Consider the following 25,033-nt stretch of genomic DNA (forward strand, 5'->3'; position numbering starts at 1 on the left):
GTACATAGCCTGTTAATAAGGATATATTGATCATATCTAATATATGAGTGTTAACTAAAGGAAAGACCTCCTTAAGTAGCCTAGTTGGGATGGGGTCTAAGAGACACGTTGATGATTTAGATGAAGAAATCACTGCAGTCAATTCTTGAAGAGAAATTGGGGAGAAGCAATCTAAATATATATTAGGTTTTACAGCTGTGTTTACCTGTGACCTTAACGCCAATCAATAGCCAACGATTGGCCCAATGGCTTATGGGTTTTGTATTCAACAACACACCTCACCTTCAGAGCAGTTTTTAATCCCTTATTGTCATCATAGACAGTTATAAATGTAGGTAATGATAAACAAATGGCTTATCTGTTGTCTTAAAGGTATAACCCAGTCTTATCAGCTTAAGTCTTCTTTAAGTGAGACCATAAATATACATGTGCTAAAAATGGAACAAGAACAGCTATTAATTTACTTTGGGTATAGCTTGGCTAGGCATTTAAGGGGAATTTTGCAAGGTGCTTAAGAGGTTTTGACTTCATCTGTCTCTTGAGCATGAGTATTCTCGGCCTATTCTCATTCATAACTCATCAAATAGTAATGCTTTATCAATGATTTTGGCATCAGACACCGATGCAGAAAGGCACCAATTGTGGATGGTGCCAGTTTGACGCAACGCTGGTAACAGTGTAATATAAGGAGCTGCAAAGTCCCTGTAAGGCAGGAAGAAGGGGAAGTGGATAAGTCCAACAAACCCCCGACTTTCACCTGGGAGCCCACTGTCGCTCCCTGCGTGAATATTGAGTGAAACCATTATGGTTTTTTCTAAACCAAATCACATGCTTTTATTGCCTAAACTTAACCGAATGCTTTTGTTGCACAAGGAAATCAACATTAAAACAAGGTGTTTTAGTGACGTTATAAGTTCATCCTGAAAAACACTGTATGCATCTAACAAGCACAAACGGCACATTTCCTTTTGAAACAATTCCTTGTGCAAGTCCTTGTCTCTATTTTCTCTGTCGGCTGAAGAGGGTGAAGACAGCCCTGTGCCTCCTCTGATACACAAAGCCACCAGCAACTTCTTTTGAAGTGCAATCAAGGAGCTAAAATGTGATCCCTCACTGACTTCCCATTTCATTAATTTCAAGGTGTGTTCACTGGAACACACAACTAACTTGGAGGTAGTAGTCCTTGAGATTTAATCCAGATGTGTGCAGTGGTCTCTACAGTGCGGTGGTTGTCTCACTGTGGTCTTGTTGCTTGAGTGTAGAGGGGGAAAAGTGGGGATGTCGTTAATGACATCAAATCCACAGTTAGCATCATATTACCACAGCAGTGTTGATGTAGCCTGCCCCGCTATTGCTGACATGACAGTGCTGTATTTGTAGATATTCATAGTTTATATACTATACACAGACATATTCGCTCAATGTCAAAGAGTAACATGAGTCATGGTATTAGTTATTAATGACAGAAAATGCACTTTTATAGTTTTGCGTTTAGTTGAACACAATGGATATAAAACATTAAAGCACAAAATTGTTACAAAAAAGGGAGCAAACACAGTTACAATGTAAAGACATCCTGCTTGAACCCACTAAAACACAAAAACAAAGAGAGCTTGCATTTACACATACCTCTAAACCTTAACGAAGCATACATCTCATCTTTTGACTGCAGACCACAAGGGAAGCCACACAAAGATTCTTACATCAGTGGGGTTGTTGTAACATCTACAAATATATGTAAAGAATAAAGCATTCAGTACTGACCAGCCCAGAGGAGTGCAGAGCAATATGTTGCTGTTTTCTTTGATGCTTAAACATACACATTGTCAGTGGTTAAGGTTTGGCTTGGTAAAATAAAATGGTACGTCTTTTGTTTTCAGAGGCTGATAAAATAGGTATAGTGGTAGTGTGGCACATTTGGCTGCACATAAACACATTAGACAGCTGAACTGTCATTGCATAATCTTGTTTAAGTACTTTCCTGCAACCCAAGGCCTTGCATTCAGTATACCTATTCTATTTTAAGAAAATCCATATCCCTTCTCAATGTGTTACGAGGTGTTAACAAAATAACATCTTCAGAAAAACTAGAATTACCGCCCTGTGGTTGTATACCCCCGCACACCAGTCAAGTTTCTGTTACAGTTTGACATTCATGTCTGTGAAAACATGGATGCTTCACACACATTTTCCCCCTGACAGCACAGAAGTTCTATACAATCAGCACAGTTTTAAAGTGGACACCCAAGATGAGTGTCACCATTAAGTATCTGACCAAATATTTCCCCTTCTGTTCCTGAGACATTGATTTATGGCCAGAAAAGTGATTTATGCAGAACATTATGATGTCACAGTGATGCTGACCTTTGACCTTTTGGATATAAAATGTCATCACTTCATTATCTAATCCTATCAGACATTTTTGTCATAATTGGCATATGAATTTTTGAGTTAAAGCCAAAAAACATATTTTGTAAGGTCACCATCCACGTTTTGACCTTTGAATACAAAATTCTAATCAGCTTACTCTTCAGTGCAAGTGGATGTCCAAAGTCCAAATTCCAAATTCCCTTATGGTGTTCTTGAGATATCAAGTTCACAAGAATGAAACAGATGCAAGGTCACATTGACCTTGACCTTTGACCAACAAAATCCAAACAGTTCATTGATGAGTCCAAGTAAACATTTGTGCCATATTTGAATAAATTTCCCCAAGCTGTTCTTGAGATGTTGCGTTCTAAAGAATGAGAGAGATGCAAGGTCACAGTGACCTTGACCTTTGACCCTTGACCACTGAATTCTAATGAGCTCATCCCTGAGTTCAAGTCAAGCTTTGTGCCAAATTTGAAGAAATTCCCTTGAGGTGTTCTTAAGGTATTCCGTTCATGAGAATGAGGCAGACAAGGTCACAGTGACCTTGATCTTTAACCTATGACCACCAAAACCTAATCAGTTCATATTTGAGTCCAAGTGGTCTCTCAATTCCCTCAGGCTGTTTTTGAAATATCGTGTTCACAAGGATGGGACAGAGACTGTTTGTCCGTCGACAAACAGTCTAACATCATGCCAAACAAACATGATGCCTCTGGCCGCAGCTATCGCTGGCGTGGAGGAATAAAAACACAACATAAATATGAAAAATGTCCAGTTCTACTGCTTCACACTTGAGTACACACATTCAGACATGGTGTCGTCTCTCTGTTTCCTCGATCTGTTAGCCCTGTGTTCCTGTATAGCAGCGTAATGGAGGTTGTCTGCATCTTGATAACCCTGATGAGAAAAATATGTTAATAAATCACAAGTAAGTGAAAGAAATAGGTCCACAACACTATTAACACCATTATTGTTGTAATAATATTGTTACATGTCAGAACTTAAAGGTTCAGTTTGTAGGTATTAGGGAGATTTAGCGACATCTAGCGGTGATGATTGCAGATTGCAACCAGCTGAAACTTCTCTTGGGTAGAATTCCTTCAGTATTTATTGTTCAGGAGGTTTTTACCAGGAGCTGAATTATCCGCAGAGGTCTTTTCATCTCCAAAACAAACGGACGGTGATTAAAAATTGTAAAAACACTTACTATAACAGTTTCACATTACGAATCAATGTTTCTCTGATGGTTTTTTGGCATGGTGGAGATGGGCAGCTTGCCCGCCATATGCTTTTGTGCACTCATATTTTTCTCAGATAACTTCATGTGTGTTCACCTTTTTCTGATCCAGCCATACAGGAGGTTTTTAACGTGAGCCAAATTGTCCACAGAGTTCTCTTTCTCTCCAAACAATATAAACATTGTATCTCACAAAACAGGGCCTAAAAGAGGCGTACACAACTTCCCACGCAAAGTTGTGATGTATAAAAACAGACTTACTAACATTTTGGAGATGGGAAATTGGCGATGCAGAAGGGGAGGTGGAAGACTGATTGTAGAAATTGTCAAATATTTTTTGGAGCACGCCATTTTTGACTGTTATTCGTACATACATTTTTAGTATGGATCCTACGCGTTGTTTTGTAAATGGGACCCTAGGTGATTTAAATCATGTCAAGTCTTCTGTCTACAGTGGCTGACACAAAAAGGCAAATAACCTAATCTGGAGGCAGTGTGTTTGTTAGGGGCTACTATAGAAGTATGGCGGTGGCAATGGTGATCTCCATAAACCAGGATCTGCTCCCTATGTAGATATAAATGGCTTATTCTAAGGAAACGACAACAATTCTTATTTTCAGGTGATTATACACTAAAGAAAGCATACTTTTTATATTATATTCAATTTCTGTTAATATATCCCCCTAAATCCTACACACTGGACCTTTAAAAGTTGTTTTAGATAATAGTTACCTCTGCGTTTGTGGCTGTGGAAGCTGAAACTCTTTCAGACTCTGTTGTGAAACATAGAAAAAGCTCTTTATTCAAAAGCTATGTTCAACCAATACAAGCATACACGCGGTTAGTAAAAATCAGTACCAGTTACCTCTACATTGGCAGCAGTTTCTCTTGTACATCATGCACACTAAGAAAGCCAGTAAAACAACCAGGATGATGGTGAATGCCAAAACTCCACTCAAGAAATACACAAGAGAGTCGGGAGAGTCAGTCTCATCTGGAGATAGTTGGAGATAAGGAGAGGTTAGAAATTTTCTAGTAGCAATAGACCCATGAATCAGCCAAAATTAACTTTTGTCAGTATCAGTATATATGTTGGTAGATGAGTAACAAGAAATGCCAAACTAGGTTTAGAAAATGATGTCCTCATAACAGAGTTCGTTCACCAGAGAGCACTGACAAGTTGATTCTTACAGTGTAATATATCCCGCTCAGTATGTACTGTATCTTTGTATTGTAATATCGATATCAGCATCTACCTCAAAAATCCAATATTGGGCAGGTTATACCTTTTAGCTGCTGTCTCTGTGTCCGAGTAAAATTCTAAAAAGAGGTAATCGCAACAACTTCTCTGCTAGAATATTTCAGTTCTTACCCTCAAGGTCCAGCTTGGTCCCATCTCCAAACAGTATGTGTCCACATGAGGCAACAGCACAGTAGTAGGTCCAAGCATGAGAAAGATTCAGGCTCTTCATCGGCAGGTTGTAGACACAGGTGTGTGTTTGTGTGTCAGGTTTCCTCTCACACTGATCATTCCTGCCTCCATGGCTGTAAATGAGTCCTGGATGAGACTCTTGAGAGTTTTTGAACCAATAAACACTGTGTTCTCCATCATCACAGCTCCCAGTGTGTACTGTACAGTTCAGAGTCACAGAGCCTCCTGGCTGGATGGTCTCAGACGCTGACTGATGGACCAAAGCTGGGACGCTCAAACCTGAACCCTTAACATCAACAGTAATGCCCTCTGCAAATTGAAACTTGTATGCATAGCAACTCATGCAGTAGTAAGTAGCTGAGTCTGAAATCTGCAAGTTCAAGATCGTCAAATGATTTTTACCATTATTAGTTTCCAATGTAAAGCGTGGGTCGTTTTTAAATTCATCACTAAAAGTGCCATTTTTATCATATCTATAGAAGGTAGAGATGAGTCTCGGTTTCTGCCCCAGAGTTTGCTTATACCAGTAAAACATTGCTGCAACTTCACCTTCATAGAAACATCGTAATGTCACACTGCTGCCAACGTCTGCTGATACAAAACCACTCTCTTGATGCAAGGACAAGGACAATTTAGGAGAAGTTGTCAGAGCTGAATGGTAAAGAGATCGAGAAAAGGCACAATGAGTGCAATGATACAAGTTTATCATAATGATTTGAAATTATATTAGCAATACATGTATGTAAGGATTCAAACTTACCTGCTCTCCACGAGCAAAGACAACCCAGAAATAAAGCAAACTCCAGAGATGTCATCGTGATCAAAATGTCTTGATGAATGTTGAGATCTTCCATACGTCTCTACTCTTGAAGAGGGGACTGTGTTTGATTGGCTGACAAGAAGTGACACTGAATGTCCTATTTTGGAAACAGTGAACTCATGTTCAGTGCCCCCTACATTGTTAATTTTGGTTCTAGACACGTGGAGAGGAACCGGAACCACAATGTGATTAGTAAGCCTGATGTTTAAAATCACAAACAACAGAAATTATTTGGTAACAAGAAAAAGCTTGAGCTGGTCCCAGCAGGTTTTTTTAGAGAGAGCTTTTTAGAACCAAGAGACATAAACACAAGAAGACATTTCCTCTCAGATACTTACTGTATAAGGGTGTATAAATGTCATTTGATCTACTACACCAGCCCAGATAAACACATCAAAACACTGCTGAGCTAGACACAAATATAAAGTTGCCCTGTCGCCAACAAACCATCTGTTCCACAAGGAGAAACACGTGCCACACTTTATTCAACAAAGTAAGTTCTTTGCCTTTCAAAGTCATCACATATTTCAAGCAAGATGTCAGTCTGCCTGTGTTCAAGCTCTGCTATGACCTAAGTTTCCACCAATGGAAAACTGTTCACTAGTTCACACAACCTTCACCACAGGGGTGGTAAAGGTGTATGAGAGTGGGCTAGATTGAAATGCAACTAGCTTTAAAATGCAACTAGTCTAATACCTGTTATACCTGGTGTGGTCTTTACTGTCATTTGATAAGAATAATTTGTGTTAAATGAGCCTTTGCCACACAATAACACTATTCATCAGTTGTGGCTTCTTTGTTGAGGTGTGTCACAGGCTTAGGTTTTTAGGCTGTACTTAGGTACAGCTGTGCTAATACATCTTGGTTTACTTTATCTGAGACAAAATACAGCTTAGGATGATGGCAATATATGGCAAGATGAATGGGCATACCAAATTTCATGGCAATCCATCCAATAGCAGTCAAGACATTTCACTCACAACTGCAAACGTGAACCTCATGTTGGTGGTTGTCGAAGGGTCATGGGATCATCAAAGTCAGAGGGAGTCAGCCTCTGGGGACCATGACCATTAATATTTTGTCAGTTATTAATAGTAGATAGATTAGACGTAGTGATAGGATGGGCAGAACTCGGATCTGTTGGGGGTGCTACAGGAAAAATCAGGGGATCCCTACAGTCACCAGAGTTTATCCTCTGCATGCATATATGTACCAAATTCCATGAAATTCCATCTAGTTGATAGCTGTCAAGAAATGTAACATATTTAAAGGGAGATATTAGCCCACCCAGCTATCTCAGGCGCAGGTGCATTACAAAGTATCACTTGACTCTTGAAAAGAAGATCCCACATGCTGCTCTTGCCCTACATCACAATTTATTGGTAATGCTAACATTTGGTCCCTCTTGACTTTTGTCAAGTGAATTTTATGACCTTCATCAAATACTCAATAAACAATAACAATAAGTTGTGATGCTGGGCAAAAGCAGAGTGCAAGACATCTAACATAAAACCAAATATTTCATTGTGATGGTGGCACTAGAGGCAGGCCAGCTGTTAGGATATATGGGCAGGGGGACAACATTTTCTAAAGTGGGCCCCTCATTCACACCCACAGAGGGGGGGTTTAAATCAATAATTGATTGAAGAAATTACCACAAGGTATTAAATCATAGATATTTGAGTCTGGATCAAAGTGGCGGACCAACTGCACAACCATCATTGAGCCATACCACTAGCATGCCACTAGCATGTTTATTGAGAGCAGTTATAGCTGTTGCAGCAAGTAGCTCTACTCTATACTCTAAATTATACAAATTTTAAAAAAAAAAATGGAATGGTTGGCTATATATACCAATGTTACAGAGTTGTTGTTGATTTAGCTTTTGACACAGATTAACTTACTGACATGATCTACTTAAATAGCCTGGGCATTAGAGTTATACTGTGTGGCTGCTGTACTTAAAAACACTGCAGAGACTTCCTGTTTGAAACCACAAAGGCAAAAACAGCAGAGGGTCTTAGAGAAGTACATGACTGAAGTATATATACAGCTAATCTTTGATGGGCCGTCAGCACCAAGGCTAAATGAAGGTCCTTGCATATTTTTTTGAATAAGCATATGCACAAATTGCACAATGTGCTGCCGCATGATATCAGCTCATCGTCCAGTGTGGTCACCGTACAAATATCAAGGTTTCAATAACACCCAGGAAGTGAGACGTAACTACGACAAAGCATCTCTAAAGTGTGGTTGCTTTCCGTAATCATGCACACATTCTCAATGATGAAGCAGAGCCTCAATTGAAAGCAATGGTTTTATTAGTTTACTGCAAGGCAGGACTTTACATACAATATGTTGAGGTGAAATCTGACTACAAATCCTTACTTCAGCTTGATAGATACATTCATAAAATAGTTATAGACTAGTCCATACCCATTGGTAAATTTGTCACCTTCTACCTATGCCAATCCTCAAAGCCTATGTGCAGTTTCACATAGATTGACTACGTCAGTGAGTAGAAAAACGTAGGACAGACAGAATGACTGACTGACAGAATGACACACTGACAGTTTCTGTGATTATGTACAGCATACCATACCATGACTTAGTCATACCAAAAATTAGAAAAAAAACAAACATTCGGCCACAGGGGGAGCCACAACGATCGGTCGCATTTTAGCTATTTTTGAGCATTTTTCTGTTGTTATAGCGCCACCCAGTTGCCAATTAGAGTTAAATTTCTCCAGTCACCTTGAGGCATCCTGTTCTACATATCTACCAACTTTAGTAAAAATCGATATGGCGGTTAGGCCTAGATAAGAAATTAGCTCTCTAGCGCCCCCATTTTGTTTGATGGGGTCAATAATGGTGGGGTCCCCTCAGATTATGTGTGGTCATATGCCTACAAAGTTGCGTGGTGATCAGTGAAACCCTTGAGATGTTATACACCTTTATGTGATGAGCCACGCCCTCCGCAATATTCATTGCCTTATAGAAGCTCAGTTTTAGTAAGTTTTCCAACTTTTGCCAAGAGGGAACTTTAGATATTGGTCCCTAGATTATGTTCACCCAGTTTCATGCAGATCGGTCAAACTTCCTAGAAAGACATCGATTTTAAGTGTTTTTCAAAAAATTCAAAATGGCGGAAAATCTATATACTGGAAGTTATGGGTTCTTGAGGCAAATTTGTTCCTCACAAGGAGAGGCATCTCTGTGCAAAGTTTCATGTCTCTACGACATACGGGGCATGAGATATGCCCATTCAAAGTTTGCAATTTCAATTGGTTGCTATAGCGCCCCCTTTGGCCAATTGATGTAATATTGCTTCATTCGCATCCTCCCATGACCCTCTACCACTGTGCCAAATTTCACATGGATTGACCAAGTCAGCGAGGAGACATACGTTTGAATAGACACACACACACAGAGTTTTCGTCATTATATAGTAAGATAAGATGAAACAGTGTGAGCTTCAGTGCTTAACACTGGAGTACACACATTCACTCTGTGTGTCGTCCCTCTGTCTTGTTGATCTGTTGACCTTGTGTGCCCTCAAAGCAGCATAATGCAGATTGTCAGAATCTTGGTAATCCTGGTAATGAAACATATTTTAACTTTTAATCACCATATTAATACACATCACTTGTATGATACACACATGCATAGTATTGAACTCCTGAAATCAGTGAAGTTGTCAGTGCAGTAACACTTTACATCCACGTCTGTCCAGACTCATATGTAGCTATGACTGTGCTTTAAATATGGACGTCTCTGCAAAGACACTACAAATTCTAAAATGATGATGCTTCACACACATTTTCAATCTGGCAGCACACAAGATCTATATATTAAGCAGTTTCAAGGTGGACACCCAAGATCAGTGTCACCAGTTGTGTTTTTGCAGAACATTATGATGTCACGACGAGAGTTGACCTTTGACCTTTTTGATATAAAATGTCCTCACGTTACATCTCGTTATTTTATTCTATTAGGCATTTGTGTGAGGTTTTGTCAGAATTAATGTGTGAATTCTTGAGTTATTGCCAAAAACATGTTTTGTGAGGTCACAGTGACCCTGACCTTTGACCTCTGACCACCAAATTCTTCAGTTCAACCTTGATATTGAGTTCATGGGAATAGGACGGATGGCCAGGCAACCCAAAAATATAATGCCTTCAGCCACGGCGTGGAGAAGTAAAAATTAGTACCTTTGGGCTATTTCTACCACAGGAACAAAACAACCCATAACTACACATGTAGTACATTTGCATTCTCATGCGACATATTGACACTGTTACATGCTATCAGTGACATATATCCAAACATTGTTGTTTTCACCAACCTGGTCCCACAGAAATACATGAAATGACCACAGGCTCTTAACTGTATTACATGGTGTTGGAATGTAATGTATTAAAATGACTTACCGGCACCACAGAAACAGTGCCAGTGGAAAGTCAGTTACAAACGGTCACAGTTTTAAATGCCTGGTAAACATTAAGTAAGGGTCACAGTTAATGTCACGAAGGGTTGAGGTATGGTTAGGTTTAGTGGAAAAATATTGGGCTCGGTTTAGTAAAAGGTCATAGATTCAGTACAAATAAGTACATCCAGGACGCCGGTATGCAGCAACATGACATAATTACGCCACAAAACATCACGTAACCATATAACATAACCACGCCACGTAACGTGACAAAGTTCCATAAAGTACTGTACATAATTACTTAAAGTTCAAATGACTTAATGTTGCCTTTGGTTTCAAAGAAGACACAAACACAATCTCCTGGCTCAAAGACCTCCTCCCTATGCAGACTGCCTCGCTCCTTATACAACCTACTGCATTACATTGTTCAGGGAATTCCTGTGTCACCAACGACAAAGGATTTTAGATGACTTTCCATTGGCATTGTTTCCGTGGTGCTGGCAAGTAATTGTAACACATTTCAGGCCACCGCAATGTCATGTGGTGTTCAGAGGTATTGACCATTTCACGTAATTTGTGCACTACATGTAGAACAGTGTCTGGAAAGTCCAGGTTATTTGTTGGTAAGTTCCTGTAGTGAAAAAGACCAACAGCTGCATGCTTGTATTTGTATTTCAGAGCTATTGTACTGAATTGCATCAGTTTGCACAAGTGTTGTTTTGTTTTCTTCCCCTATACAATGATGTTGTGCTGTAACATTTATTTGCAGTGGTAAAATAATTTAGAAATACTCACCCCTGGAGTCCTGGAAGGTGAAGATCTTGAGTCTGGAAATTAAAAAAAAATAAATAAATAAAATCTCAGTAAGCTAGAAGAGAGACGACTCATGCTTTGACATTCTTGATTTTTTGAGTAATATACTAACCAAATGAACCACAGCACATATCCACATTCAATGAATCAGTAAGCAATAATCGGCATGGTAGAATTAGTAGATATTTGACACACTTGTCTTGTGCTTTTATTATTCCTATCAACTTTTGCCTTAACTTATAAGTGCAAAAAATCACACTATCAAAAGCAACAATTGACAGTTAGCCTACCTGTACATTGGCAGCCTCCTCTGTTGTTCATTTTATATGTTGCATACGCCAGTAAAACAACCAGGATGATGGTGAAAGTCAGAGCTCCGATCAAGAAATACACCAAGACAAAAGAATCACCTTCATCTGCAGACCCTAATGATAGGACACATTACAGAGATCTAGAAAATTGAGGTGGTAGTCATCATACATACAGTATATACTATATGAAATGTTACTTACGCTCAAAGTCCAGCTTGGTCCCATCTCCAAACAGTATGTGTCCACATGATGCAACAGCACAGTAGTAGGTCCCAGCATGAGAAAGATTCCGGCTCTTCATCGGCAGGTTGTAGACACAGGTGTGTGTTTGTGTGTCAGGTTTCCTCTCACACTGATCATTCCTGCCTCCATGGCTGTAAATGAGTCCTGGATGAGACTCTTCAGAGTATTTGAACCAGTAAACACTGTGTTCTCCATCATCACAGCTCCCAGTGTGTACTGTACAGTTCAGAGTCACAGAGCCTCCTGACTGGATGGTCTCAGACGCTGACTGATGGACCAAAGCTGGGACGTTCAAACCTGAACCCTTCACACTGACAGTAGCCCCATCTACAAATTCTAAATCATATGTATAGCAACCTGTACAGTAATAAGTAGCTGAGTCTGAAAAGCGTAAATCAGAGATTGTCAAGTGATTTTTACCGTTTCCTGTGTCCAGTGTGAAACGAGTATTATTCTGAAATTCCTCCCTAAAGGTGCCACTTTTATCATGTTTATAGAAGGTCGAGATGAGCCTTGGTTCCTGTCCTACAGTTTGCTTATACCAGTAAATGATCACTGCAACACCTTCATAGAAACATCGCAAAGTTACGCTTTCACCAACATCCGCTGGTATAAAACCGCGGTCTTGGCGCACATAAATGGACGATTCCACATGGGTCATCTGAGCTGAAAAGACATCCAGAAAGAGCACATTTAATTCAACAATATAAGCTATTTCTATTGTAATCTTATTAAATAAATAAAACACTGTGGAGTTATTAGTTAGTAGACAACTCACTTATTGTTCCCCAGAACAGATAGGTCAGATACAAAGCAAACCTCGGAGATGTCATCGTGTTCAAAATGCCGCGTTGAATGAATGAATCTCAACACATTCTCCACCCTTAAGAGAGAAAATGCTGTTTGATTGGCTACCGAGAAGTAACGCCTAAATTTTGATTTGGAAACAACACATGTTCAGTGCTGCCTTAGATGCATTTCAGTAAGAGAGGTCTATAAGCTCAAAAAAGGTCTTTAGAGAGACGTTGCACTCATGTGATTTCAAATTTTTCATTAGCTGCATGCTATCAGGCACTTTGAAGACTCATTTATTTTACTTTTTTTTTTTACTTTCCACATATTAGCAATGGTATGATGGGTCTATAATATGCATAATTCTTATCCGCTATGGACTTTTGACCAATATTGTTTGGGACAACAGGGGCTGGAACATTTTTTCAGAATTAAACAAACAAAATGACCAATGCCAATGGGAAGAGCATACTGGTGTGTTGCTGGAATAAATCAGCAATTTCTTTTGTTGTGGTTATTGTTGCTACATGTGACTAGTTTTGCAGGTAACAGTAACTTGTTTTACAGGGATTCTCATTGCCTCAGTCACTTCCTCCCAAGTACACACATCATGGCCACTGTTCCACTGTTAGATTGATACAACAGTAGTAAATGGAATGCCTGTGTCTTAGCCCATGCTCTGAATACCATATTGACTTTGACTGCACCTAACAAGCATCTGCATATGTCACAGTTTAATATATTAGTTTGATTTTTTAGAACAGTCCTCTGATCTTCTTAAAATAGTCTGGGCAGTAGATGCTGTGTGGCTTCTGTGCATACAAGCGCTGCAAACTTCCTGTTTGAAACCACAAAGACAAAGAGAGCAGAGGGTCCTAGAGAGCACTTGACCAAAGTACACTGAGAGTTAATCTTTGACTGCCGACCACAGCGAGGCTATGAAAACGAACCTTACATCTCTGGCTTTGTGATGTGCAATCGGCATCTTTACAGTAAACAACCTGTGAGGAATAATACACACTATCGGTACACTTAGGGTGGGCTCTCACCCATTAATTCATGCTGCATGCAACGTATATGTTATACATCACATGTTGGCGGGGCTTGTTTTCACCCTGCTGTGAGAAAGGCGGCTCTGATGTTTCTGCACACTACCATGTGTTGAAGGAGTCAGACGTGCTTGATGTTTGCAATGCCGTACCGATTGTCCCACAGGCTCTGAGATAGTGTAGACGACAGTTTGATGTGCTATTGATTCACTGAATAACCACAATCAAGAACCAGATATGTTTTTTGTGTGAAGGGGGGAAACATTATGCCTTCAGCAGTGGATACTGACTTTATTTTTATATTGATTTTCCAGGCGTGTAAACTTTCTCTGTCTCTCGAACCCACAGTCACCACAGTCATCAGTTAGTATGTGTGGTTGTGCTTTTGTGCATCGTTGACTACGAGTGAAGTGAGAGTGGAAATATTGCACCTGACATTAAGGAGTCCGGGCTTTTCTGTAGCTGAGGGAAGACTTTATTGGGTGATTTGCAAGGTCAGTTTTTACATTCAGTATATGGAGGTGAAAGCAAACTTAATTGTCATCTAGTAACACAGACACAAAGTACAAATGTCCAGTTCTACTGCCTCACACTGGAGTACACACACTCAGTCCAGGTGTCATCTCTCTGTCTTGTTGATCTGTTGGCCCTGTTCACCTTTAAAGCAGCATAATGGAGGCTGTCTGCACCTTGGCAGCCCTGGGAATGAAATATTAAAGAGTTCATTGTCATATTAGTATATGTCTCATGACTGATATAGAGATTAAGTACAGCATTTCTCACATTTGCAGGGTTTAATGCAATTTATATTTAGCAAACCCCTCCAAAACTAACTTCTAACGTTGTGTTCACATGGGGCGCAAGTAAAACAATTCATGTGAGTGAATTACATGAAAAGTCAATGTAAAGATGCAATTAGATGCAAATTCACACCAGACGGTGCATTGGATGTGATGCAAATGACATTTACGTTTTGTTTTTAAGTAGCACGAATTACGTGAGTAACAAGATTTTGCGCCAAATTCCTATTCGCAGGAGTTGAAAAATCTGAACAGCGACCAATTTGCACCGCAATAGCCAATCAGCATTGAAATTCTTCGGGGATGTATGATGCCAAGCACATACCAGCAGAAGTTCATTCTTCAATTCAACGATTTCACATGCAAATGAAGCGAATCAACACAAAATATTCTAGCGTTCAATCTCGCGCAAGTAATGGGACATGAAAATTCGCATCGCATTTGGTGTGAACACAACATAAGAGATGTCTTGTTGTGGTTTTTGCATTTCAAGTGGTGCACAAAATAAAAGCACCCCCCAAAATAATGCAATCCAGAACAACAGCACCAACTTCTGTGTTGCACAATGGCCATCAGCCACTGCTTAACAGTCTTCAATCAGTCCTCACAACTGGTATGTAGTACTTAATGCAAAATATTGAACTGGATTAACAGATGTACAGGTGGTAAAGGAACACTTCACCCACAAAATGATCATTTCTTCTGTCATGCAGCAAATCAGCAATACCAATGTTACATTAACTAGCTAGCTAGTTAGCTACCTCAACATCAGCATACTACTGTTATAAACAAAAGGCCCACAATACATTGAAATGACATTAAACTAAGACACTAGGATGGTTATGGCCTTTTTTTTTTCTATGACAATGAAGAAAATACATTTGTGGGTTTCTTTTGTTGCTTGTGCAGCCATCTTGCCATCAATTTTACATCACAGTCAGTTTGGTGTGTGCCTCTGAAAAGCCATCATTTGGAGGGCCATGTAGCCCAAACACTTAGCCCAACCCGTGGCATAAGCACGCAAAATGTAGGGGTAAGGGCTAAGTGGTAGGTGCAAGGGGTGTATTAGGACTGGGCCTTGGATTATACTGCACGAGCTGTGTGAGAGTTTGTAAACTGATGTTTTGATATAGTTTTGCTGTTGTTAAATGTGGACCCTATTCACTCCAATTCACTAAGAATTTTCTCTGTTCTTGGATTCTTCATTCACCGTGGAAGCATGCGAGAAAAATGAAAGGAATTCCACTTAACACGGGGTGAGCAACTGATATATCAATGATCATTTTGTGGGTGAAGTATTCCTTAAATCTTTGCTCTTTTGTGTGCACCCTCTCGCTCTGTTTGTTGCAACACTTTGAAAATTCCTACCTCAGTATTAGAAGTCGAGTCAGCTGAGGATCTTGCTTGAGAGTCTGGTTGTGAAAAAAATAACAAAAGCCTTCTTCAAAATTCAACATGCTTATGGTAAGACCGCCGATTCATATTAAATTCTTACCTGATCTTCAATATCTTCCACATTAGAAATGTTGTAAAACTTGAACAACATTAGTTTTACCTACCTTTGCATTTGCAGCTGTTTGTCATGTACAGTTTACATGCTGTGTAAGCCAGGAAAACAGCCAGGACGGTGGTGAATGCCAGAGCTCCACTCAAGAAATACACCGAGACAAAAAAGTCTTCCTCATCTGCAGATGAACATTTTAAGTTTTTTACTCCCACCAAATATTATAGAAAGTGTCAATCACTACTTAACCACTAACAGAAACTTTGCCAGAGGGTTACTGACCTTCAAAGTCCAGCTTGGTCCCGTCTCCAAACAGTATGTGTCCACATGAGGCAACAGCACAGTAGTAGGTCCCAGCATGAGAAAGATTCAGGCTCTTCATCGGCAGGTTGTAGACACAGGTGTGTGTTTGTGTGTCAGGTTTCCTCTCACACTGATCATTCCTGCCTCCATGGCTGTAAATGAGTCTTGGATGAGACTCTTGAGAGTTTTTGAACCAGTAAACACTGTGTTCTCCATCATCACAGTTCCCAGTGTGTACTGTACAGTTCAGAGTCACAGAGCCTCCTGGCTGGATGGTCTCAGACGCTGACTGATGGACCGAAGTTGGGACATTCAAACCTGAACCCTTTACATGGATGATAGAGCCCTCCGCAAAGTCATACACATATGAATAACCACTTACACAGTAGTAAGTAGCTGAGTCCGAAATTTGCACATCTGAGATCGTCAAGTGATTTTTACCAGGGGTTATATCCACTCCAAAGCGTGGGTCATTTTTAAATTCACCATTCAAAGTGGCATCTTTGTCATGCTTGTAGAATTTAGACAACAACTGTGGTTTCTGTCCTGGAGTCTGTTTATACCAGTAAAACATCACCGCCACATTATCTTTATAGAAACATTCCAAAGTCACTGTTTCACCAACGCTGACTGACACGAAGCGTAAAGATGATGATAGTTTAAGAGCCATCATATCAGCTGAGGAGGAAATGGAGAACAAGAAAAATGGACAATTATCTTTACATCATGACTCGGTCATATTATAACACTCAAAATGTATTGGAAAATACCAGAAGAAGAAAAATAAGTGATAAAATGTACCAACAAAAAATAAAACTTACCCACTCTCCCCAAGAGCAGACATGTCACATAGAAAGCAAACATCGGAGGTGTCATTTTGTTGAATTGTTGTGACCAATTGACAGAATCTCTTTACGTTGTCTGCTTTTTAAAGAGAAGACTGTGTTTGATTGGCCAATCAGAGATGCCTCTGAAGAATCACATGGTCACTGACCCCTACAGTGTTGATTTTGGTTATTGAGAGATTTTTTAAAAATGGAATCAAAGCAGAATTTGGATCTGGCAAGAAAGCAGGACTTATTTAGGAGAGTTGGACCCCAAATTTAAATGATATTTTTAAAGGCCTTGTAACCCGTAGCAGTTTAAATGCAGAAGACTGTGAAATGTCTCTAAAAATAACACTGTTCAAAATGGTTGTGGCTGGGATGTGTTATGAGGAGGAGGGACAAGACTCCTCCCCTTGACCTTCCATTACTGTTTGGTATATTTAGACCTGCTGTGTTTTTTATTGACATTATAAGACACATATTACACATGTGTGTTAACTCCCTGTCACCAATTAAAATAAAATCTGTGATTCTACAAAAGACATATTGGAGAGGTTGAGCTTTATCTGACCACCTGATAATAACATTTATATTGTTTTGTTCAGATTTTTTTTTTTTTTTTTTTTGTATAGATGAAATTACAAAGAAGATATATAGTGCCTTACTGTAGTCAGGAGGCAAACCAGGTTGTCCACTCGTCATAAGATCGGCAGTTTGATCCCCTGCTCCTTTATTCCACAAGATACTGAGCCCCAAATTGCTCTGTGCGTTTGAATGTTTAAAAAAATGAGAAGCAGCTGGCACGTGGTATGCTAATCTATATAAGTGTGTGTGGATGGGTGAATGTGACAAGTAGCGTGAAAGCGCTTTGAGTGGTCAAAAAACTTGAAAAGCGCAATGTAAGTGCAAATCCATTTACCATTCAAGTCCTCCAACCCAAATGCCTACAAAGGTTCTATGTTCCTGCCTCTAAATACGACCCACTGGAGCATTACCGAAATTAGCTCACCTAACCAGTGGACAATAGAATAGCTCCCGTATGACTATTAGCAGTCGCAGTGTTAACATGTGTAGCAGTTGCACCAAAACTGCATGGTTAGGTTTAGAAAAAAGATCACTTAGTGCATGTATAGGTCCTGTTTGTGCATGTGTGTGTTCGGACCTGTGTGTAATTGACAACAGAGTGAAAAAATTAATTTCCCCTCAGGGATTAATAAAGTATATAAAATTAAAAAAAAACATTACAATTAAAAATTATGCTGTGAAATGGTAGCGGTTAGGTTTAAGCACCAAAACTACTTGGGTAGGTTTAGAAAAAAGATCACCTCTTGCTTAAAATAAGAGCGTTTGTGAAGTATCATAGTGCGACACAAATATGTCACATGAGTGAATTCAGTGTGCAATGACTGCATGTAAATTACACAATGTTGCGTTTAAAAAAACAACAGTGAATTTTGGCTTTACATGGGACACAAACTGCCATCTCCTGGGTGAAAGTCTGGTTTTGTTTGACCCATCCACCTCACCACCCTCCCACCTTATGCAGACTTTCTTGTTCTTTATACTACAGTTGCTCTCAGTGTCAAGTATTGCCACAGATGGGTTTACATTGGAGTTAGCTTAAAGGGATAGTGCACCCAAAAATAAAAATTCAGCCATTATCTACTCACCCATATGCTGAGGGAGGTTCAGGTGAAGTTTTAGAGTCCTCACAACACTTGCGGAGATCCAAGGGGAGAGGGGCTAGAAACAAAACTCCACCTAATGCAGGCTGGGCGTCCCAGATTCAAACGTCCAAAAACACATAATTGAAACTACAAAATATCTCCATACTGCTCGTCCGTAGTGATCCAAGTGTCCTGAAGCCCCAACATAAAAAGTTGTTTGGAAAAACGTCATTTGAACTCTGTTTTTAGCCTCATTGTAGCCTGTAGCTCTGACTGCTTCTGTGTACACCGAGCTCACGCGTGCGCACTTGCAATGAGGCCATCCTCGGAACCCATCAGCTGTATTCGGCATCTGACTTCCGGCAGATGGCAATACAGCCTCTGGGGGCAGACCCCCGATTTTTTGGCATTCCGGTTTGATTTGGGTGGAGGAGGCGAATTTCCGTTTCCGACTCCCATTTATATATAAGTAAATATGCTGAACCATTGCAATGGATTCAGAGTTTGCAGTAACGCCAATTATGTTCTGCCTCGTTAGTTCACCGCATGGACCGTTAAACCTGGCAACAACTGCAGCCGGCTCAAATGTGATTGGTCAATATCACGCGGACTACAAACAGCCTACAACCGGAAACCAGGGCTCTTCCGCTCTTCTTCTGGGATTTGCCTACAGACTCTACATTCACTGAATGTAGAGTCTTTCTTTAGAGACTACAATGGACGTTGGACGTTTTAATCTGGGGCGCCCAGCCTGCATTAGGTGGAGTTGTGCTGCTACCCACTCTCTCCTGGGATCTCCGCAAGTGTTGTGAGGACTCTAAAACTTCACCTGAGCCTCCCTCGGCATATGGGTGAGTAGATAATGGCTGAATTTTCATTTTTGGGTGCACTATTCCTTTAAAGCCTAGGGCATCTCAGAAAGACACTAACGTGTGCCTTTGGAGATGATATGACACGCCAAGGGGAGTGACAAAGTGTCAGTATTTGACAATCTGGAAGTAAGAACAGGCAGCTTCTCGTTCTTTATTTTAAGTTGCCTGACTTCCCTCCGTAATAATTACTATAGCCACTAAAGGTCACCACCTAAAAACAAAACTGAAATATGGATCATAATTTCTGCTTGCTTATGTGATCATATTTTGGAAGTGGACAGTATCTGAAAAGGGCCAGTTTGGTTATGTGAAAGGTGTTTCAAGTTCACTGTGGAGATATCCTACTGGAGGATTCCTCTTCTCATGGTTCACCCCTGATATCATTTTTTATTAATTTATAATTGCACATGATGTCCATGATACTGACAGTAATAGAAAATCTTTCATATTATTTGCAGCCATTGTTGCCCACCTCTTTGGGATGGTATTTGTAGTAAAGTAAAATGAGGTCTTTATATGAGCGGATGAATGTTTCTGCATGATCAGTTCACTGTGACTTACTGCAGTCAACCAGGAAACCCGTCTTAATGAAGCATTAAGACGGGTTTCCTAGAAAAAAAAGATCTTCGAGTTAAATTTGAACATATGAGTTTTAGGGAAGTGAAATTGTGAAACTTAAACCGTTCCTGGTGACTGAAACAACATTTTGATTAACTGAATTACCAGCTTCACTCAGACCAGTTTCCACATGAGCTAAGAAATCAATCTGGACTGTTGGAGTTGTAGGTATGTATAAATTCTTTCACTTGTATATCTGTAATGTGCATTCCCTTTATTCATGCACACCATTGTTTTGCATCTAAGACATGATGCTTGTTTTGCAAAGTTCTGAGACCAGGTTCACTGATGTGCAAGACACTGTTGCCTGGACGCTACTGTATGGGTCTTCCTGTGTTTAAGCTCTGCTAGGACTTGTGTTTCCACTCATGGAAACTTCTACTCTGAAGTTCACACCACCTTCACCACAGCAGTGACGGTAAACGGTGAGACTCGGCTATAGATTGAAAGGTGCAACCTGTACTTATGTTACTGGCAAGAAGAAGATATAAATAGATCATAGGGGGTTTTCATGAGCCTGCTTTGTCTGTATCTGTATCCAGTTTTATTCTGTATGTGCAGAGACGCGTGTGACACACTGTAAATGAAACACATTGGACAAAACTTATTTTATTTTCTTCCACCATTATTTTACATTGTATATTTAGTCACGTGAAGTGTTGTTGTCTTGCACTTGTTGAAGTGGTTGAATGTGAAAGCAAAGCCCCTACTTCACTCTTTCCTGCTCTTTACTCTAGAGTACACAGAAACACTCTCCATGTTGTCCTCTTGATGATGTCGTTCGCTGGCTCTGATCGCACTCAGAGCAGCATAATGAAGAACGTCTTCATCCTGGCTCTGGTGATGACAAAATAGCAATTGCAAATTACATGAGAAATACAGTGCTGGAAGAAAAAAATAAAATAGTTGTTATTTAAAGGAGCAATGTGTAGGATGAAGGGGGATTTAGTGGCATCTAGCAGTGAGGACTGCAGATTGCAACAGGCTGAAACTTCTCCTTGTTAGGATTACTGTAGTGTTCACTGGTCAGGATGTTTGTCCCGGGAGCTGAATTATCCGCAGAGGTCTTACACTCTCCAAATCAAAAAGCCTAGGGGATTAAAAGCTTTAGAAACACAGAATAAAGCATTTTAAAGTTACAAATCAGAGTTTCTTCTTTGCTGTTTGGCTCCCACAGATGGGCTGCTAGCCCAGCACCTGCTAATGTGTGCTCACCTTTTTTCTCTGATGACTTAAAATCCAAATGTTCAGGGCATTTTTATGGGGGGGTCTGAATTATCCACAGAGGCCGCTTCCTCTTCCGAACAAACAGACCAGGGGATTAAAACCTTTAGAAACACTAAATAAAGTAGTTACACATTAAAAATGTAGTGTTTCTCCTGTGCTTTTCAGCTCCCACAGATGGGCTGCTAGCCCAGCGACTGCTAATGTGTGCTCGCCCATTTTTCTTGTGTGACTTGAGATCCAGACGTTCAGGACGTTTTTACGGGGAGCCGAATTATCCATAGCGATCTCTTCCTCTTCCGAACAAACAGACCAGGTGATTTAAACTGGTGAAAACCCTAAATAAAGTTGTTTCACACAACAAATCAGTGTTTCTCCAATGCTGTTTGGCTGCTGGCCCAGCACCTGCTAATGTGTGCTCACCTATTGTCTCTTATTACTTAGGCTGAAGCTTCTCAGGAGGTTTTTACCAATAGCAAAATTATCAGCAGAGGTCTCTTTCTCTCAAGAACCAACAGACCCGGTGATTTAAACTGTTAAGAACACTGAATAAAGCAATTAACTTTGACAAATCAGTGTTTTTATAATGCCTTCTGTGAAGGGGCTGCTAACTACGGTGCCCGACACAAGAAATGCAAATGGTCCTATCTAAAGCCTGTTGGTTTGTCTGTTCTGGGCTACTATAGAAACATTATGGTGCAACATGGTAATCTGCTCTCTTTGCAGAAAACAGCTCATTCTAAGGCAATGAAAACAAGCCAGTTCTTATTTTTAGGTGATTATACACTAAAGACAACATGTTAAATTATATTCCATTTCTGCCATTTTTTCCCCCAAACCCTACACACTGGACCTTTAAATCTTATGTTGTGATTCTTTAAGTATTATATGGGCTTTCATCAGTTATTTCACCTACCATGGCTTCAGAAGCTGCAGAACATGCCACGTGAGAAACAGTTCCTGTAAAAATAAGGAACATGAATGATCAAGCCATGTCAGTGTAGAACAAATGTTAAACACTTTTATTCTGAAAGTCCTACCTTTACAGACAGAGCATGACTTTTTTTGCCACTTGTACATGATGAAAGCCAAGGCAAGGAGCACGATGATGGAAACTGCCAGCGCCACAATCAGGGAATACACAAGGAGAGGAATGGCTTGGGTAGAACGTTCTAACATGCAGTGAAGAGAAAAAAATGTCCCTTTTATGTATGTATATTTCTGGACATACAATAAATCTAATTAATGTAATGGTTAATATCAAAAGTCAGGATGGAAAAGTCAGCTTTTATCACCTACCTACAATCTTGACCTTCACTCCTCTTCCAAACACGATCTCCCCACACGAGGCCAGAGCACAGTAGTACATCCCTGCATCAGGAGAGCTCACAGACTTTAAAGAGAGATTTAAAGTGCAGTTCCTCATGTGAGAATCTTCACTGGGAATATTTTTACACTGTCCTGCACTGGGATACATGACTGCAGGCTGGTCTGCACCATGTCTGAACCAGTAGAAGCTCTGCTGTCCTGCACATGGTTCAAAGTATGCTGTGCAGCTCAGATTCACAGATTCTCCTGACCAAAGTGGCTCCAGTTCTGGCTGATGGACCTCAGCTTGAGTGTTGGATGACGCTGTTGTGACGTGAAGAAAAACTCCTTGTCCAAATTCAATTGCGTTGAATTCTAAAATCCCACAGTAGTATGTTGCTGAATCCGACAGGTGGAGGTTTGTGATTATGAGATTATTGATGCCGTTTTGACCTGTTGCGTGGACTTGAAACCTTTCTTTATACGCCGGGGAGATGGAAGCTTGTGTGCTGTGCTTCATGCGAGTCGCTATGATGAGAGGTTTGCCTCCTAAGCTTTGCTGGTACCAAGAAAGGAAAGTTACAGCTTCATCCTGACAAATGCAATGCAAAGTCACATTCTCCCCAGCTTTAGCTGTTATGACACCACTGGGCTGAATTATACTTGAGGTCTTGTTATCAGCTGGCACCTCATCTGCAAAGGAATGCATACAATTATAATATGAATAGTTAAATCTCATCCTTCCCATTCAAAATGATATTAATGCACATGAAAACAGTGAAAAGGGGCGTAAAATACTCACACATTTGACTCAGAAGCACCAGAAAAATGCAAAGTGGCATCATCCCTGTAGCTCTGCAGTCTCTATCGTTTGTGTCGACGGATGCATCCAACTCTTATAGGAGACGTAGGTTGTTTGTGATTGGCTAGACTGACTGTCTTTTACAAAAGATGATCAGGTGACCAGAGGTGTAATTGGGGTTGTTAGGGTCTTTTTGTTTACATCATTGTTGTTGTACAGGGGAGAACAGTAGGTGTGACCACATGTTTGTGTATCATGAGAAGAATGAATGGAGGTGTAGAGCTTGGTGCATGTTAGTGTTGCGCAGTGCTTACAGGGGATTTGGAAACATCCTGTTTTCTTCAGGTTTTTATTATATTTGTTAGATTTAGACGTGCCTTTATGTTTATTTATAGGATTGCTTGTGTTAGAAAGTGTTTTTGGGGATGTGTGTGGGTTGAAAGAGAGTGTGTGGGAGGGATGTAGCCAAGAAAGAAAAACACAATCAGGTCAAGTCATTTAACCCATATACTTGTACTGTACTTTAAAGTTACTGTTGATAACTCACAGTTACAAGCTGGGGTTACAGGTTGGTCTTTTTAATGCCCCATCATGCCAGTGATGTCCCCCAGGTCAGATGTGGCATTTGGTCAAATGCTTCTCCTTAATGGGAAACCACATATGAAGACTGACAATAATGTTGCACAGAGCCATTGCTTTTGTTTTTCTTTTGGTGTTTCTGACTGCGAGATGTATTTAATTCAGTGTTGCATCACTGCCCTCTACTGTGTTTGGATTTTTTCCTTACATATTTTTGAAAAGTTATGTTGCACATTAGCCTTGATGCTATGTGAGACATTGACACATGGACAGGAATAGCTGGGAATCCAATCGCTCGACCTGAGCCATAGCTGCCCCTTAGCCAGGGCTTGTGTAACAAATTGCTGAATAAAAACGATACTGCAGCTATTGTGGCTATATATTTTCATTTTAAACATCCTCCATGGCAGTGTTTGACTGGCATCTGACTACCGTGGTGTGCTGCTGACTGAAGCATGGTATAGCCCTATATAGCCTGTTATTGTTGCCTAACCCAAACCCTACTCTTTTCTAACACATACAAAGACGTACAAACGTAAAGTAGCCTTCACCAGTAGTGATTTAGGACATTTGTCCTTGTACCACATTTAGTATATGGGAGCAGCCATTGTGTGGCTGTCACTTAGGAGGTAGAGTGCATCATCCACTAATCGGAAGGTCTGCGGTTTGACCCCCGACTCCTCCAGTCCGCATGTCGAAGTATCCTCAGGCAAGATACTGAACCCTAAATTGCTCCCGATTACTGTGCCATTGGTGTGTGAGTGTGTGTACATGTGCAACTGAGTGGCAGATGGCACCTGTATGGTAGCCTCAGCCACCTGTTTATGAGTATGTGCGAATGGGTGAATGTGACATAAAGGCCTCTAGTTTCCCGGCGCAGCGCAGGGTGGCGAACCCCGCGCAGAGCTAGTTTCGAGCAGCGCAACCCGAGGCGCGCTCAGTTTGGTAGTTTGGCAGACCGAGGTGCGCTGAGATGGGTGTGGCGGCGCAGCAGGGGGAGGTGTCGACAGATCCAGCTTGGCGCAGTGAC

The 25,033-nt window shown here is 40.5% G+C and overlaps 5 protein-coding genes across 6 annotated transcripts in view; 1 reads left to right on the plus strand and 4 right to left on the minus strand.

The window, feature by feature from the left end:
* Positions 1–25,033, plus strand: part of LOC126404056 (prostaglandin D2 receptor 2-like) — a 116,112-nt gene that overhangs the window by 70,421 nt on the left and 20,658 nt on the right. The window contains exon 1 of one of the 2 annotated variants that reach the window (XM_050067020.1): positions 20,196–20,258. The exons of the other annotated variant lie outside the window; for it this stretch is intronic. The gene's annotated coding sequence lies outside the window, so the exon portion shown is untranslated. Of the gene's footprint in view, positions 1–20,195; positions 20,259–25,033 lie in introns of those variants that run through there. 2 annotated transcript variants of the gene reach the window in all.
* LOC126404060 (uncharacterized) lies at positions 2,876–5,857 on the minus strand. Its single transcript, XM_050067028.1, has 5 exons — positions 5,803–5,857; positions 4,983–5,693; positions 4,476–4,604; positions 4,343–4,383; positions 2,876–3,270 (listed from the first exon to the last, which is right to left on the minus strand). Exons 1-5 carry the CDS (start codon positions 5,855–5,857, stop codon positions 3,151–3,153), a joined length of 1,056 nt encoding a protein of 351 aa, XP_049922985.1. The 3' UTR covers positions 2,876–3,150.
* Positions 9,338–12,491, minus strand: LOC126404682 (uncharacterized). Its single transcript, XM_050068059.1, has 5 exons — positions 12,437–12,491; positions 11,617–12,324; positions 11,395–11,520; positions 11,087–11,118; positions 9,338–9,457 (listed from the first exon to the last, which is right to left on the minus strand). The coding sequence occupies exons 1-5, from the start codon at positions 12,489–12,491 to the stop codon at positions 9,338–9,340; spliced, it is 1,041 nt and encodes a 346-aa protein (XP_049924016.1).
* On the minus strand, positions 13,966–16,779 carry LOC126404070 (immunoglobulin kappa light chain-like). The gene is made up of 4 exons (XM_050067039.1): positions 16,086–16,779; positions 15,859–15,984; positions 15,668–15,711; positions 13,966–14,198 (listed from the first exon to the last, which is right to left on the minus strand). The coding sequence occupies exons 1-4, from the start codon at positions 16,777–16,779 to the stop codon at positions 14,079–14,081; spliced, it is 984 nt and encodes a 327-aa protein (XP_049922996.1). The 3' UTR covers positions 13,966–14,078.
* On the minus strand, positions 20,716–23,477 carry LOC126404064 (polymeric immunoglobulin receptor-like). Its single transcript, XM_050067034.1, has 5 exons — positions 23,425–23,477; positions 22,614–23,315; positions 22,355–22,486; positions 22,231–22,274; positions 20,716–20,927 (listed from the first exon to the last, which is right to left on the minus strand). The coding sequence occupies exons 1-5, from the start codon at positions 23,465–23,467 to the stop codon at positions 20,802–20,804; spliced, it is 1,047 nt and encodes a 348-aa protein (XP_049922991.1). The 5' UTR covers positions 23,468–23,477; the 3' UTR covers positions 20,716–20,801.

Source organism: Epinephelus moara, chromosome 17, assembly GCF_006386435.1.
Source record: "Epinephelus moara isolate mb chromosome 17, YSFRI_EMoa_1.0, whole genome shotgun sequence".
Taxonomy (NCBI): Eukaryota; Metazoa; Chordata; class Actinopteri; order Perciformes; family Serranidae; genus Epinephelus; species Epinephelus moara.